Source organism: Manacus candei, unplaced genomic scaffold (assembly GCF_025592945.1).
Source record: "Manacus candei isolate 608988 ecotype Guabito, Panama unplaced genomic scaffold, ASM2559294v1 h1tg000076l, whole genome shotgun sequence".
In the NCBI taxonomy this organism is placed as follows: domain Eukaryota; kingdom Metazoa; phylum Chordata; class Aves; order Passeriformes; family Pipridae; genus Manacus; species Manacus candei.
Window position 1 is genome coordinate 3,100,135 of NW_026138124.1, and position 16,781 is coordinate 3,116,915.

Below are 16,781 nucleotides of genomic sequence, written 5' to 3' on the forward strand. Positions count from 1 at the left end.
CGAGGTGAAATGGGATTTCACAGCTTATCTCCAGGTGTGGTTGTATGTTTTTCTAAGTCTTTTATCCGATGTGACCCTGGGCAGTCTGTGGGATTGTTTTCCCAGCAAGAGAGCTCAGGGAACTGTGTTTTGCCCTGCAGTGACAGCAGGCAGCAGGTCTGGGTGTCACAAAGCTGTCCCATGGCCAAAGCAGCTCTGAATAATCTAACACCAAACAATTTTGCAGAGAAATGCCCAAATCTTTTGTCTGACTTGAGAAAAACCCTTTGAGATCTCATTGGTATTGCTGGGGAGAGCTGTCTGTGGTGGTTTTGGGGCAACCACATCTAAGAGGAGCTCAACAGCTACGGGCTGTGCTCTGTTTTGGATTTGTGTTTTGTTTTCAGGGCAGAAAGCTGGTGTGATTTGAGCAAAACAGTTGGGCCTTGGAGGATTGATGAAGGGCCGGGTTTTAATTTTACGTTTGAAGAAAGAGATTCTCCCTCTGGCTCAGCGGTGGAGGCAGAGCAGCAGCTGATGGTAGAAATGGAGATGGTTTTCCCCAGGAAACCACTGTCCTGTGGCTTCTAGGATGGGCTGTGACCTGGGAGCTATTTGCTTGTGGGCTTGAAAGTAGTAAAGGTGAGCTCCTGGGGGGCCTGGGGGGTGTGGGTGCTCAACCACAGCATCTCCTGCATCTGTGTCTGTGAGTGTTGCCAAATGGGAGCTGACTGTCCACATGGTCAGCAAGGGGAGCAGTGGCCCTGGGGAGCCTTGCCCACACCAGGGACTGAGCTCGGGCACACAGGTGCTGGTGGGAGCTGGGGACATCCAGCTGCTCCCTGCACGCACGGGAGCTCCTGGGAAGGGGGACTTAGTCTTGGGAGTGTTGTGCAGTGAGCCAGCAGCAGGGCAGCCCCTTTGTCCTCATCTCCATGTCCAGGCAGAGAGGACTGGAAGAGGATGGAGGCTCAGAGGTGCAGCGGGAGGTCCTGGATGAACATCTGGGAGCACGGCCAGAGCAGAGGGGTCGAGGCAGAGGGGTCAACGCTGAGCTGGAGGGCTTGGCGTGGAAGTGTCTGTGCCAGAGTGGGTGGCTTGGGGTGGATGGCTTGGTGCCGAGGCAGAAGGCTTGGTGCTGTGGCCGAGGGGTCGGTGCTGGGCCGGAGGGCAGAGGTTTGATGTCAGGGTGGAGGGTTTGGGGCGGAGGGCTCAGTTCTGGGATGCAAAGCCGGGGCAGAGGACTCGGTGCCGGACCATGAAGCCGCCTTCCCGCTATTGTTCCCGGCGCTCCCGCCATCAGTGCGGCACGAGGCGGGTGCCGGCGGGAGCAGCGCCAGGGGCCGGGAATGCACCTCCCGGGGCCGCCCCGCCGGGAAGGGGCGAGGAAGGGGCCGCTCCCGGCGGGGCCGCGGTCCCTGCGCCGCCCGCTCCATTTTCTGCCTCGCCTGTCAGGGAGACGCTCAGATGGCAGAGCCGCGCTCGGCCGCCTCGGGAGGGAGGAGGAGTCTGCCCGTCCTCCGCCCGCCCTCCCTCCATTGTCAGCGGCGGCGGCGGCACCTGCTCGGGCCGCCGGCGGCCGGGATGCTCCTGCCCTTCCCGGCGGAGCGGGGACGGGCACGGGGACGCTGCCGCAGCGCCGGGCCCGCGGCCGCAGCTCGGAGCCGCAGGGAGGAGATGCTGCTTGTGCCTGCCCGGCCCTGCTGCCGCCTCGGGAAATGAACATGAGTCTGCCAGGCCGCGTCTCCTGCTCCATGCTCAACTGCTTTGTAAGTGCTGCTTTTCATTCCCCTCCCCTCCTCCATGGAAGCGGGGCCGTAAGGCAGATGCTCTCTCCAGCATCCTCTGCCCTGGGTCTGCCCAGCTGGGCGTGGGGAGGGGGGATCCCCTTTCCTGGCTCCCGCCGGGCGGCACAGTGGCCGGTCACCGCTGCCCTGCCCCGGTCCAAGGGCACGGCAGTCCCTGAGCAGCCCGAAGGCCCCGGCCACCGTGTGCCATGATGTGCCACGCAGGATGCGCCCGGTCCTTGCCTGGAGCTGGAAAATTACCGTGGAGAGCACCCGACCCCAGGGGAGCTCCGCTCCCGCCATGGCTGCGGCGCTCGCAGGGCGTGCAGGACCCCTCCTGTGCTGCTGCTGCTGTGCTGGGAGGGCGTCCCGAGCTCCCTGGCTTCTATACCTTCGGGGAGAGGAGTTTTCCTGCTCTGATGCCCCTTGTGCAGACCCGCTGTCCACCCCTCCCCGGGGGACTCATGGCCAAATGGGCTCTGAGGGCTTCAGGCGGCTCGTGAAGAGCGCGGGGCCCCGAGCCCCCGCCCTGCCGCTCGCCGGGATGGGATGTGGCAGCAGGAGATGCTCAGCCTCCCGCCCGCCCTGCGCCGCAGGCGAGGCGGGACTCAAGGACACCCAGGCCGGTGGAGAGCTCGGGCTGCCCTGTTCCAGTTCCTGCTGCTCACTGGGATTTCTCTGCGAGCTGCAAAGTGGTGATGGGAGATCTCTGCTCCCCGGCTGCCGCACCGGCACGGGCACACACCTTCCCTTTGTGCCTCGGCGTGGGAGCGAGTCTCTGGCAGGAGCTGTGCCCTGTGTCCATCACAGTGGGGGTGAGGAGGGGCAGTGCCTTTCCCTCTAGCTGGGGTTGATGCCGAGTTTTACACCAGTTATAACAGCATGTGTGCAGGTTCCTTGGAGATGGGCTGGGTCGGGTCTGGTCACCCCCGTCTGAGGTCCAGAGAGCGCCTCAGGCCATGCTGTTCTTGTGGATGACAAGGCTTCAGCCCCTGTCACTAACACAAGGGGATTCAGCATCATTTTATATGTTCCTGAGCCAGAAGGATTGGCATCTCCTTTCTTCAGGTTAAAATTCAGATTCTGGCTTGGGTGGCATACCCAGAAAGATATTTCATTTTAAAATATTACTCAGTGCTTACAGAACAGAGCGTTTCCTGGTAAATGCTGGAGCCTAAAGAAGCTACAGTTAGGAGGCATTCCGAAGAAAACATTCCCACACCAAATACATGTGGAGTTAACACCATCCTGGGCTCCCAGCAGTGAGCATCTGAGTACTGCTCCTTCAGACAATGTGGTGGTTTGACAAGGTCTGTGGGAGGGCTGGTGAAAATTGGCACTGACATTTCATGCCAGAGCTCAAGGAGCGTTTGGACAACACTGTCAGGCACACAGGGGGATTGTTGGGGTGTCCTGTGCAGGGCCAGGAGTTGGACTTGATCTTTGTGAGTCCTGTCCAACTCGGGTTAGTCTATGATTCTATGAGTGACTGAAGATTCCCAGGTCCTAAACTGAGACACACACTCTGCTTGTCAAGGGTGGCGTGTTCAGGCTCTGTGTGTCCTCTCAGACCACCCTGAGGCCTCCATGGGCTTTCTGGGGTGTCCATCTGAGCAGTATGGACACGTCCACTGGGGCTCAGTGCCCTGCTTGGGTGCTGGCACCAGTCAGTAATGCCTGCTGTGAACTGGGTGCACTGAGGTGCAGTTGTTGTTGGGTTACTTTTCCCACTTGTATATTCTCCTCAAGAAACTTCAGACTCTTGCCAGATTTTTGTGGGCTGAAAGTGAAAATGAAAACTCCTCAAAGAAAGCAGTCCTTAAGAGGAGGAAGAGTTGTTTGAGGCTGGACTGTAGATGGAAACCCTCTGTGTCATGCTGTGTCTGCCGTGGTACCGGGGGAGGTACCAGGGGAACAGCTGACGTGACAAATTACTGTCACATCAGTCCCAGATCCTGTGCTGGCCAAGGTGCATCTGCTTGGCTTTCCAAACACCACTCAGCTGGAAGAGGCAGGACTTGGAGACCTGCTTTGGCCTTTTACTGTGCTGTGGGGACTCTGCAAAAGACAGAGGAGCTGCTGGGGTCCAGAGGCACAACAGGCATTTCCATGCACAGGCATCCCCAGGCTCCTGGGGTGCTGAGAGTATCCAGCAGCTTCAGTTTTTGGCTTTCACAGCACGTGCTGACTGGGACCTGTCTGACTGTGTGCTCTTGTTTGCAATGCAGGGTGAGGAGGGCCCTCCCAGTTTGGAGTACATCCAGGCCAAGGACTTGTTCCCCCCGAAGGAGCTCGTAAAGGAGGAGGAATCATTGCAGGTAAGGAAGTCAGAACACCCAAACAGCTTTGGGATGTGACAGGCTGGGCTCTGCAGGGTGGCTCTCCAGCCCAGGACAGCCTGGAGGACACAGGCTGGCCGGTGCCAAAGGTCACATTTGGAGTGGTGGGTCCTTCCACGTGTTGCCAGTCATTCCAAACGCACCATCCCTGCCTTCCCAGCCCTGCCAGGATGTGTACAGCACCTCCTGCCTCTGGGAAACGAGGCTGGAGCATGATGTGAGGCACAGCCAGGCTGGGTATTCCCTGTCCTCGCTGGCAGTGAGGAACGTGACGCTGCCTGCGTGGCACTGCAGCAGGGAGATGCTCCCTGGGACAGGGGATTAACTCAGTTGATTAGAGTGTGATGCTAATAGTGCCAAGGTTGCAGGTTCTATCCCAGTATGGGCTATTTGCTCAGGAGTTGGACTTGATGATCCTTGTGGGTCCCTTCCAGCTCAGGATATTCTGTCCTGTTGGAGCGGGGCCGTGCTTGGTGCAGTGACTGCACTGCCTGCTCTGGCCCTGGTACACGTTGCTCCTGGCATTTTCCTGCTGCAGAGTGGCTGGAAGGAGACACCTCCATATGGTGCCAGCCTCCTGCTGCAAAAAACCCTTGGAAGAGCCCCGGGTGCTTTGCCACTGTGCAGCAAGGGCAGGAGCACAGCCCTCGGGGGTTTGGTGCTTCCTTTGACATCATCCAGGGCTCATCGTCCTCCTCCTGGGGCTGGAGCCAGGCTCACCTTGTTCCCGCTGCTGCTGCAGTGTCTGAGATTGTTCTGGGATCAGCATTGCCTTGGCAAAAGGTGCTGGGCAAAGCAAGGACTGAGAGGTGTTGTCTTGAAGGAGCAACCACGGGCTGAGGAGTTGTTGGGGTCAAGGCTGCAGGTCTGAGGCCTTTGGGGGGGTGAAGCTGCTGAAATGACTCTGAGCTGAGGCTCCTGGAGAAGAACAGCCTCTGCTTTAAGTCTTCTGCATGGAGGACCATAAATCACCCCTCCAAGGGTAATTTCCCTTCAGTAAATTGTTATTTGAATGTAAAGTGAAGTGTCCAAGGCCAGGTTGGACGGGGCTTGGAGCAACCTGTGCTAGTGAAGGGTGTCCCTGCCCATGGCAGGGGGTTATAGAACAAAATGAGCTTTAAGGTCTCTCCCAGCCCAAATCATTCCACAATTCTGTGATTCCAAAAGGATGCCAGTGGCTTGATAACAAGCTGTATTCAGGCACCTGCCAGTTTATTCCAGGATTTCCCTCTGTCAGTTCTTGCAGCCTTTCCATCCCTTTCTAATCTGTCTCCCTTCTGGTGCTGTGTGAAAGAGCCACGTAAGCAGAAGAAACACATGCCAGCTAAAAACAGCTCTGGCAAGCACGCAGAAATAAACTGCTGAAATAAATAGAGGATATTCTCTTCATGGCAAATAATTAATACTTTTAAAGGGTGTTCGGACACAAGCCAGTCTAAGGTGGTTATTTTTGTACAAAGAAAGAAGAAGTTGTTTGTACAGTTGTCACTTGAAGTCTGAAATCCAGGAAATTCAGGTTTTTAGGCAGCACAAGCCTTAGAAACAAGTTAGAAATAAAGAGAAGGTGGTCTGACTTGCACTAATTACAGTGTAATGAATTGTGCCATCAGCTGCCCTGTCTGGCAGGTTCCAGCTCTGGCTGAAATGATAAATCATCATGACATTTTTTGCATAATTGGTTGCCGACATCACCTGGTGTAGGTGGCATTCAGGGAACAGGAGGAGCCTGATTAGCTAAGGACAAAGGGGCCTGGTGAATTTTAGGCTGTTCTGCTTTCTTTTTTTTTAATATAAGAAAAGTCAGACTTGACTGTCTGCCAGGATCCCACGTTTTAAAAATAGCTCCGGCATGTCCAGGCTGATGGGGAGGGACACAGAGACACTTGATTATCTAGATATTTAACACTAAAAAAATTGAATTCAGGTGACTTTAGCTTTGTTGTGGATTGACCAGGACAAGCTTCCTCAGTCTTACAAATAACTATACAGAGAGATTCCCTCTGCCTGGTGAGCAGAAACTGGGCACAACTTTGGTTCATTTGCTTACCTGGATGGTAAGTGGTGATGAGTCTCACAGTGATGGCCATTTAAGTGGTGCAGGATCACATAGGTGACACTGCCCTGGGGCAGGGAATTCTGATCCATCACAGAATCATTAAGGTTGGAAAAGCCCTCCAAGATCATCAGGTCCTGTGCCTGACCCCCAACTTTGTTCCCCAGTGCCACGTCCAGTCCTTCCTTGGACACCTCCAGGGATGGGGACTCCACCACCTCCCTGGGCAGCCCCTTCCAGTGCTGCCCCTTGTCCCAGGGCTGGTTTGCCCTCTCCTAAGAGCAGGGATCATCGATCCCTCTGCCCCATTGCACACCCTCACTGCCGGGTGTGCAGTGTGTGTGCTCACACCTCTCCATAAGCATGATCCTTCAGGAGGTGCTCTGGAGGCGTCCTTGGGAAGCAGATCCACGTGTGGGGCTGGGCAGTGGGTCCAGTGCTGTTCCATGCTGTTGTCAGCTCTCAGGGCACGAGGAGCACATTGCTGGGAATGGTTTCCCATGGGAGATGCACTGCAGAGGCAGTGGGAAGAGCAGCTCTGGGAATTCCAGTGCACAAGGATCTCCTTTTCTGTGGCTGGGCTATGTGCTGCCTGTGTGTGGGTGCTGACCCAGCGCTGTCTCCCTTGCAGGTGCCATTCACTGTGTTGCAGGGTGAGGGGGTGGAGTACCTGGGCCATGCCAACGACGCCGTGATCGCCATCTCCAACTACCGCCTGCACATCAAATTCAAGGATTCCGTGATCAACGTGAGTCTGGATCTGGCACCTCCCGCGTGCTTTCAGTGTGGGGAGGGGTGGGAATAACCCTTCTCAGGGGGCTGTGGCATGGGAAGGTGCTTCTCAAAGGATGCCAGGCCTGATGCTGCCTCTAGGCATGCAGTTGCTGTTCTGCTGCTGTCCTGAGGCGTGAGGATGGGGTTTTCTTTTGGATACTAATTAGGCCTTTCCTTTGCTGTTGTCTTTAAATTCAAGCTTTAACCTCGGTGGTTTTAAGGCTGTTGAGGTCTCTTGCAGGCCAGTTTTAATGAGACTTCTCACCAACCCAGAGTCAGACAGTGGGAGCCTGAGGCTTTCTCTCACTGTCTCGACTTGCCACCTCTTACTGCAGCTGCTGTTGGGCTCAGTTACCTGTGTTTGGCTGGAAGTGCTTGAGTCAGTAACTGGCCCCCGGTGGGAGATTACCCAGGGACAGAGCAGGCATCAGAATAGTAATCATGGAAGGAGCTACACGCTGAGTCATGAAGCTCCAGAGCCCCAGGAGTGGGTTTGTGGTTCCCAGTGGCAGCTCGTGATTGCTGCTGGAGCCGTGAGTGAGCGTGAGGGGCCCACGGGCAGGGCTGCTGGGGCTGCTGTCGTGCTGTGCCTTGTCATGCCCCACATCTGTCCCTCCCCCACAGGTGCCTTTGAGGATGATGGAAAGTGTGGAGTGTCGGGATATGTTCCAGCTTCACATCGTCTGCAAGGACTCCAAAGTGATCAGGTACCTGCTGTGTTGCTCTGGGGTGGCTGCTGCTCTGGGTGACCAGCTCTGGTGTCTCCCTCTGTGCTGCCGTGGGAATTGAGCTGTCCATGGCCACGGGTGAATGTCCCCACTGAGGCTGGTTTGCCTTTGTGCTCGCAGGTGCCATTTTTCCACCTTCAAGCAGTGCCAGGAGTGGCTGAAGAGGCTGACCCGAGCCATCGCCCGCCCTGCCAAGCCTGAGGACCTCTTTGCATTTGCCTACCACGCCTGGTGCTTGGGAGTCTGTGTGGATGAGGAGGATCAACATGCACATCTGTGCCGTCCGGGTGAGCTCCTCCCTGTCCCCTTCCTGCTCCTCTGCCCAGGAGCACTGCAGTGCAATTTAGCTGTTCATAAACCCTGTCTGGCTGTGTCTTGTGCTCTGCTGCAGCCATAGCCCAGATTCACCTTGCTGGCTCATCCTGAGTCCAGCTGATGGCTGGGTGCTGCAGGAGAACAAGCACAGTAAAAAGAATTACAGTTATAAATATAATAAGGAACATTCTGAGCCAGCACCACAGAAGCAGCTTTTCCCTTTCTCCTTGTGAAGGAAGAAAACATCCCATACTTTAGCACTCTCACCATGATGATTGAGAACTCAGGCAGTCCTGTAAACATCACCAGCTTTGAGGCAGCCTAATTAATATGAGCCCATCTGCATCTCTTCTCCAACACCCAGAAATGCTGTGACATTCCCGGGATCAGGTCTGTGGAGAGCTCTGGCTTGTCCTTACACAGGCACAAATCAAATCCTCGAATCCATAAAGAGAACACCAGAGCTGTGCTGGTGCCCTCGTGTGGCTTGGGAGTTTCCCTTCTCTGGGAACACAAGGTTCCCTTGCAGCTGCTTTGTCTTATTCATGATTAAGCTGTTCAAAAAGGGATTGAAATGAGTGAGAAACCTGGTTTTAGGCTTAAAAAATGTGCTGATCCTACAGGAGAGCAGCAGTAGCCTGAGTGAAATGTCCAAACAGAGGCTGGGATAGAGGGATGAGGTTCAATAGTAGAGCTGAAAGAGATACCAAAGAGAAGCTGGTAGAGAAAAGGTAAATTCTGTGTCCTTATCATGCCCCAAACACCAGCAATTGGGAGGTATTTGCTGTCTTTCCTTTAGGGAAAGTAGTATTCTCAAGTATAAATAAACTCACCTGTGGAAGTTGTTGCTGCAGGATATGACTGAGGCAAAGAGCTTTGCAGTATTTATTTATTAGCAAGATTTGATGCTGGAGCAGCAAAGGCACCCAGAATTCGTGAGGTGAGGCTAAAAATAAGAGAGCAAACCCTGAGTCAGCGTCTGAGAGCAGTCTGGAGGAAGGAACTGCCCGGGGTGGGTGCTCAGTACTCCTTGCCGTGGGGTTCCCAACATCCACTTTGGAAGCTGTCACTGGCAGAAGGGCAAAAGTGGATTAAATTAACTCCCCACACTTCCTCAGTGACATGGGGAGGCTGTTTCCATCCTGCTCTGTGCTCAGATGAAAAGTGATCTGACTTGACAAAATAAACAGAGGAACCCCTCTGAGGGACAAGTCTTTTTGGCTTCTGAAGCACTGTCCCTGCTGCCATCCAGCTGCCCTGGAGTTTCTCCTTGCCATGGATGTGCTCTGAGAGCTGGAGCCCCTCTGCTCTGGAGCCAGGCTGGGAGAGCTGGGGGTGTTTAGCCTGGAGAAGGGGTAACCTTAGAGCCCCTTCCAGTGGCTAAAGGGGCTTATAACAGGAGGAGAGGGACTTTTTGTGTTGGCAGAGAGTGACAAGACAAGGGGGAGTGGTTTTAAACTGCCAGAGGGATATTGGGAAGAAATTCTTTAATCAGAGTGTGGGGAGGCCCTGGCACAGGTTGCCCAGAGAAGCTGTGGCTGCCCCATCCCTGGAAGCATCCAAGGCCAGGTTGGACGGGGCTTGGAGCAGCCTGGGCTGGTGGAAGGTGTCCCTGTTCACAGCCGGTGGTTGGAACTCTGTGATCTTTAGTGTCCCTGCCAACCCAGAGCAGTGTGGGATTCTCTCCAGCCTGGAACAGTTGCCCTGAACACGTTCAGATGCCCTTGGTGCTGTCAGTAAGTCCCTGTGCTCTGCTCTCCAGGAGACCACGTGAGGTACCGCTTTGAGATGGAGCTGGTGAGGATGGGCTTTGACTTGCAGAACGTCTGGCGCGTCTCCGACATCAACAACAACTACAAGTGAGTGTTTCCCCACCAGGCTCTCCCCACTCTCCTCTCCCCTTACGTTCCCTTCCTCATCCTCGCGCAGAGCGGCGGGTGAGTCAAACTCCAGCTAATCCTCCTTCCTGGCCTCGACAGCCCTCAGGCAGTTCAGTGTCTGAGCCAGATCCCTTTTCTTTCCGCCTTTCACATGGTGGAATTGCAGAAGGAATACAGCCCAAATGTCAGAGCTGGCAGAGAAGGTGATTGCTGACTCAGGTGGTTTATAATGATGGGGCTCTAATTCCTCCTGGAAGACATTGGGGAGTTTGGAGGATCCGTCCATCGTGGGTTTCTTTCTGGTCAGTTGTTTTCTGACATGACAAACAGTTTTCATACACTGGGGCAGCTGTTCAGCTTTGTGAGGAGCTGGGACTGAGCCAGTGGAGAGCTGTTGGGATGCTGGGGAGTCTGGGAATGAGCAAGGCTCGTTCAGTTGGAGCAGGAGAAGCTGGAGGGGTGATCTGCCTCCAGCTGCTGGGGGGGCATTCACAGAGGGGATGGACTGAAACCCTCCTGACAGGGGTACATGACGGAGCAAGGGCCAGCAGCCACAAAGTGCAGATTGGGAGGCTCAGAATGGACATGAGAGGGAAAAAAAAGCCATTCCCCAGGACGTGCTGCTGGGCTGGGGCAGATCCCCGGGGAGAGGGGTTTCTCCATCATTAAGGTGTTTCCCATCTCACTGTTGCAGGTGAGCAGGGAGTTGGAGTGGGGATCTCTAGAAGGTCTTTCCCACCAGCACATCAGTGTTTGCAGCCGGTTTTCTACTCCTGGGGGAGCCCAGGACTCTTGGAGAAGCACTGCTCCTCTCTTTGCAGCAGGTGGCATTAAGCCAGCAGGATTTTATTAAGCTTTGATGGACATATTCATTTGTGCATTCCCTATAATCCTTTCCTTGAAACCACTGGTATTCCTCAGTCTTTCTTCTCTGTCTCAGCCAGGAAAGGCATCCCTATCACCTGTGGACTGGACAGTTCCAGGACACTGGTTTCTTTGGGAGTGCCTTGAGACACTGGACTGGGGAAATGCTGGTGGAGTTTTGCAGTCTGCTGCCTGTTTTCTCTTCCTTAAGAATGCAGAGATTTTGGGGGTGATTTACAGTTTCCCCTTTGTCCCCACTGACTACATCATTGCTTTGGAACTGTCCACATGACTTTGCATTTATGCAGTTTCTCCAAGGATGTCAAATAAAACTTGTTATCCTGAACTGCTTGGTTTTGGAGGGTCCCTGCCCTGGGTAGAGTCTCTGCATGTCTTTGAGAGCAGTCAGGCTTTCTGCCCTGTTAAATTTTGGGGTGTGGTTCCCTCTGACCATTTCAGAAAACTCAGCTTCCATTTACCATCTGTGCCTCACTTCCTGGCCAGTAATCCACAGCCATTACCAACTTCTCTGAAGGCAGGTGTTTGATTTCCAACCCAACCAGGGAAGAAAGGACTTTGAAACAAACCTCAGCAAGCCTGGCTTTGCTTCCCTCCACCTGCCTGAGTTCCTCCCTGGGGATGCTGGCAGGTCCCAGCTTCCTGCAGACATCCTGGGATCTCAAGGGTGGTGTAATTGCCTTGTGCAACTCAAACCAGTTCTCTCTTGCTGCTGGGGGAGTGTGTCTTTAAATCCTGCCTTGGCTTTTGATCATAACCACCTGCCTCTATTCACAAGGATCAGGTTACTTTTTAACTGTTTATAGTCCTTTTATCTTTTATTTCCCTGCATTGGCAAAACAGTGTTGTTAAAGACAGGATACTCCAAGGCAATGGCTTTGTTCCTTGTCTTTCAAGTCTGTTCCGAGATGTCCTTATCTGGGAACTATTATCTTCTTCCTGGAGACAGCCATCATAAAATGAGAGCAGTACAAGCTTATAACAACCACTCCTTTGGCCCTGATAAAAGTGTACAGTGATAATAAAATTATTACACGGGCTCTCCCTGGCTCCCACATCTCCAGGGATCTGTGCACCCAGGGAAGTGGGATCACTCCAGCATTGCCCATCTGGTGCACCCAGGCTGTCCGAGGGAGGAGTTGTTCCATGGCAGCCTTAGGTGGGTTTGGTACACACGTAGTTCCTTCAAAAAGGGGAAAAAAAAATATCCACTTTTCCTCCACTGTTGATGCTTGTTTTCAGGTTTCATCTTTCTACAGTGGTGCTTTTATTTGTTTTTGACTTCATGAGGAAAAAGCTGCCTGGAATTCCGTGTTGCTGCTTTACCCAGCTAGTGTTTCCTACTTGTTTCTGGGACTGCTCTTAATTAATATTTTGTCTTATTTTTTTACAGTTCTCTATAGATTTTAATGCTGTCCATACCATTGGAAATGGGATAATTAGTGTCCTTGATTGGATTTGTTGTAGGAGCATGTGAGCAATAAGTCTGTGAGGGCTGTTAGTGATAAACATGTGTGAAGGAAGAGCTTGGACAAGGCTCTGAGGCACATGGTGGGATTATTGGGGTGTCCTGTGCAGGGCCAGGAGTTGGATTCCATCCTTGTGGGTCCCTTCCAACTCAGGATATTCCATGATTCTGTGATTTCTCTCACCACCTTTGTGGTCAGAAGATGCTCCTTGTCTACAGGTGCCAATTCATGTGGCTGTGTTGTTCCAGCCCTTTTTCTGCCATCAAACCTCACAGTTCCAAGGATGTTTCCCTCAGTGGTCGGGCTCAGTGTGGTCCCAGAGTGTTCCAGGCCACCCTACCAAAAGTGGTTCCCTTTAGGGCTCCCTCTGTGCTGAAAAATGGGTCTGGAGCATGAGTCTGAGGAGGAGGAGCTGGGAGGGCTCAGCCTGGAGAAAAGGAAGCTCAGGGGGGACCTTCTCACTTTCTACAACTCCCTGACAGGAGGGGGGAGCCAGGGGGGAGTCGGGCTCTGCTCCCAGAGAACAAGGGACAGGAGGAGAGGAAACAGCCTGAAGTTGCACCAGTGGAGGTTTAGGTTGGATAGTGGGGGAAATTTCTTCATGGAAAGGACTGCCAAGCACTGGAACAGGCTACCCAGGGAGGTAGTAAACTCCCCATCCCTGGAAATGTTCAAAAAATGTATGGATGTGGCACTTGAGGACATGGATTAGTGGTGAACATGGTGTTGGTGCTGGTTTGGTGGTTGGACTTGTTAATCTTGGAGGTCTTTTCCAACCTAAACAATCCTATGCTTCAATGTTTAAATAACCATCATATCTGTCAGCTCCCCCCTCACCCTTTTCATTGTTACCGTCATGGGATCATTATCCCCTCTGAAAGTGTTGTTAAACCTACTGAGTGATAAATGCTGTGACAAAGTGATTTTTCAGTTATTCTGCTTTGCAGCAGTTTAGGCCCAAAATAAGAGAGTCAGGGACTTCTGTATAATTTGTCTGGGAGCACCAAGAAGCACCTGGTCGTGTCCGAGAATGTCGCCTTTGTCTCGGGCACTGTCGTGACACTTGTGTGTTCTGTGTGGGAGCAACACAAGTCTCCCACAGGAATCTCTGGATGTCATTCCTGTCGCTCCAGGGGTTGGTAGTGTAGCCTCAATGCTGCCCTGTTTCTGTTCAGGCTTGGGATTTGATCCAGGCACACTCTGGAGGATGCTGGTGGCTCTGAGCCTCTCACTTTTGCCCTCACATTTCCCTGGAACATGCCCACACCGTGTTCACAAGCTCAGCCTGTGCAAAGCTTGTACTCTGAAATTTAGGGTGCCACTAATTTTCTTCCTTGTATCAAGTTTGTAAGATGCTGTTAAGCCAGCATAGTTACTTATCCTGGCTTTTCACTTCCTCTGTGGTATTTTTTGGGAATTCTAGCCTAGAGACACGTCTGCTTGTGTTGACCTCATTGCCTGTTTCTATGCACCCTGCTTAAATTTGGCTTAACTTCTTAAGGCAGTCCTGTTTCATTACCTGAATTTTATTGATTTCTGTCTTACTGTTTTCCCAAGTTTTAGTGCCTTAACTCTTGGAATGCTTCTGAGCCTCTCCTGGCCTGCCTCTCCCCAGTCTGTAGTGTAACACACCACCCTTAATGTTTCATTTGAGGTGCCAGGGCACTGATTCTGTTTGCATTTCAATGAAGCCCATTCTTGTATAGACTCATCTATTCCAAAAGTTCCTCCAGACCTCAACAGGTGCTATCCCTTTCCACATTCCTGCATCCTCAGTCATGCTCCAGTGCTTCTTTAATTTCCTGTCCAACTTTACACATGGAATCTGAGGCATTTCAGAGATGTCCAAGCCTAGACATCCTACTACAGACGTCCTGCTCTTCACCTTCTTACCTGACAGCTTTAATTTTGCTTCCTGGATTCCTCACCCTGTTGTTTTTATCCCTTACCCAGCCTTGCTTTCTGCCTGGGGCTCTCAGAGGAGATGTCTAGACACTGAAGTGCCTTTTTGCACTGTGGCAGGCAGTTCTTCACTAGCATCACAAACTAATTAATGGTATATCATGCCTTTTGCCATCAGCTGGGATATCTTGGGCTCAGGAACACCAGCCCACCCTCTGGAGCTTGCTGGCTGGATATTTTCACCCCTTTCACCTTGCTCCCCATCTGCCCTGAAACATTCCTGCTAAATGATGTGGGTTATAGCCTAGAGCTGGAGCTGCTCTTTGATATTCCTTGCCATGTACCCACCTGTGTCAGCCTGGGCCGTGGGGGCTCAGCTGGTCCAGCTTCCAGGCACTGCTGTGTCTGAGCCTGCCCTCAGCCTGTGCTGTGAGCACCAGGGGCAGGGCAGGAGCTGCAGGAGCCAGGAAGCTCCCCCTGCACTCCGGGAATTTTGTGTGTGCTTCATGGAATCCCAGAATGGTTTGGGTTGGAAGGGACCTTAATGCTCATCTCATCCCACCCCGTGCCATGGGCAGGGACACCTTCCACTAGACCAGATTGCTCCAACCTGGCCTTGGACACTTCCAGGGCTGGGGCAGCCACAGCTTCTCTGGACAACCTGTGCCAGGGCCTCCCCACCCTCACAGGGAAGGATTCCTTCCCAATATCCCATCTAACCCTGCCCTCTGGCAGTGCTCTCTTCTCTCTCTGTTCTCCTCTCACTGCTGGTACATGTTCAGTTGCCTATTAGGAATCTGATTTCTGGCACCCCACCAGACAAGGTATTATTTAGATCTCCCTCCTGTCATTTTATTTGCATACACCCAGTCCCCATTGCCATCTTTCTGGGCAGAGCTGTGTCTTCCTCTCAGAGAAATGTGTCAAGGTGGCCTGGGTTCTGCAGGTCATTGTTTACCAGAAGCTCTGTGTGTACCCGGGTTTGCACCTGCTGCAAGAAAACCAAAGACCCACAGGAATTACTGACTGTTCCACTAAACCCTTCTGAACCCACATTCTTCAATCCAGAGGATGTTCCAAAGGTACCCTTGGGAAGTACTGGGACACTTAGTATGGGCCTGGAGGTGAGGCCTGAGGTGAGAAGAAGTTGTCTCAGTTCCTCACAGCACTTTTTGGGTCACTTTTTCCATGTTGAGGCTGTACTGAGACAGAGATGAAGAGCCAAAGTCCTGCATGTTGAGTTTGGAGAAATGTGAGCTGCTCTGGGGTAGATTTTTGACTGCCCAGTCCTCATCTTGCCTTCATGCTTTCTTTTTTCCAGGCTTTGTTCCAGTTATCCCCAGAAGCTGCTGGTCCCCGTCTGGATCACTGATAAGGAACTGGAGAATGTGGCTTCATTCAGGTCATGGAAAAGGATCCCTGTGGTGGTTTACAGGTAAATACAAACCCAAAGCTGTGCTCTCCCCCAAACCCACGTGGTCCTGCACAGGGTTGGGCAGCCAGGTGAGCTCCACAGGGCTGAGGAGCAAGGGGTGACAGCAAGAGCTGGGTGTTCCTTTTGCCTCCTACCTGAGAATGTGAGGAAAAGGTTCTTCCCCCAGAGGCTGGTTGGGCACTGCCCAGGCTCCCCAGTGCAGTGGACACAGCACCAAGGCTGCCAGAGCTCAGGGAGGGTTTGGACAATGCTCTCAGGTGCAGGGTGGGATTGTTGGCATGTCCTGAGAAGGGCCAGGAGTTGCACTGGATGATCCTTGTGGGTCCCTCCCAGCTCAGGATATTTCATGATTCTATGAAATATTCCCTGGCCAGCCTTCCAGAAATAAGCCATAGAGTGGGATGTAGGAGGCCAGGTGAATGGAACAGAGCTTTGCAGGGTAGGGGGTGGTCTCTCCCTAACTTGTCTCCTGGGAGACTGATGTGTTTGAAGCCAGCCAGGTTTGAAGGTGCACCCAGCCAGTTGTGCCTGGTGTAAAATGTACATTATGATCTCTAGCCTTAGACTCTGTGTTAGCAGTCACCAAATCCCAGTAGAAAAAAACTTTAAAATATCACATCTGCACAGCAAAGGAAAGTACAAAAGTCAGGAAGCAAGCCCAGTGAATTTACAGATGCCTTAACTCTGCATCTTCACGTTTCATGGCTTGGTAAATGCTGGCAAAACACCGTGTGCTGCTTCTAGAACTCAGTTGTGCAGTAGAGTAAGAATGAGGAGAGCTTATCTCAGGGAGCCTGTCCCTCCTTGGAGCCAAGTCAGCTAAGAACTTAATTGTATTTGTGATTCCTTTTGCTAAAAATGGCCTGGCTCTGGAGCCTGTCCCAGTGTGCCTCCCCACCTGAGGGCAAAGCCGTGTCTTTTTCCTACTCCAACAATTATTTTGTTCCTTGCTTTATATCTCTGTAATGGTACCCAGTAATTTACAGGCTGAACTGCAACCTTTTGCAGCCTGGGATCAGATTAGAAGACGCTGACAGGGGATGTGACAAGATGGGACAAGTGCTTGCCCGTATGTGTCTCGCATTTTCCTGCACTTTTTTTAGCATTTGCCCTCAAGATTGAAGTGTTTTGTCCAGGAGGGTCTGTGAGGGCCATGGCTGCTTCTGCAGTGCCTTGTGCTGTGTGGAAGGGGAAGAAAGGAAAAGCCTCACACTCAGCTCCTCCTCCTCACTTGGAGT

General features: G+C 52.7%; 1 protein-coding gene across 4 annotated transcripts in view; it reads left to right on the forward strand.

Moving 5' to 3' along the window:
- MTMR4 (myotubularin related protein 4) overlaps nucleotides 1-16,781 on the forward strand; it is a 57,274-nt gene that overhangs the window by 27,013 nt on the left and 13,480 nt on the right. For 3 of the 4 annotated variants that reach the window (XM_051809517.1, XM_051809518.1, XM_051809519.1), the window contains exons 3-8: nucleotides 3,995-4,084; nucleotides 6,790-6,906; nucleotides 7,557-7,639; nucleotides 7,781-7,947; nucleotides 9,738-9,834; nucleotides 15,430-15,543. In XM_051809517.1, the coding sequence (XP_051665477.1) occupies nucleotides 3,995-4,084; nucleotides 6,790-6,906; nucleotides 7,557-7,639; nucleotides 7,781-7,947; nucleotides 9,738-9,834; nucleotides 15,430-15,543 (668 nt within the window). Of the gene's footprint in view, nucleotides 1-1,556; nucleotides 1,749-3,994; nucleotides 4,085-6,789; nucleotides 6,907-7,556; nucleotides 7,640-7,780; nucleotides 7,948-9,737; nucleotides 9,835-15,429; nucleotides 15,544-16,781 lie in introns of those variants that run through there. The other variant, XM_051809516.1, reaches the window with a different exon arrangement.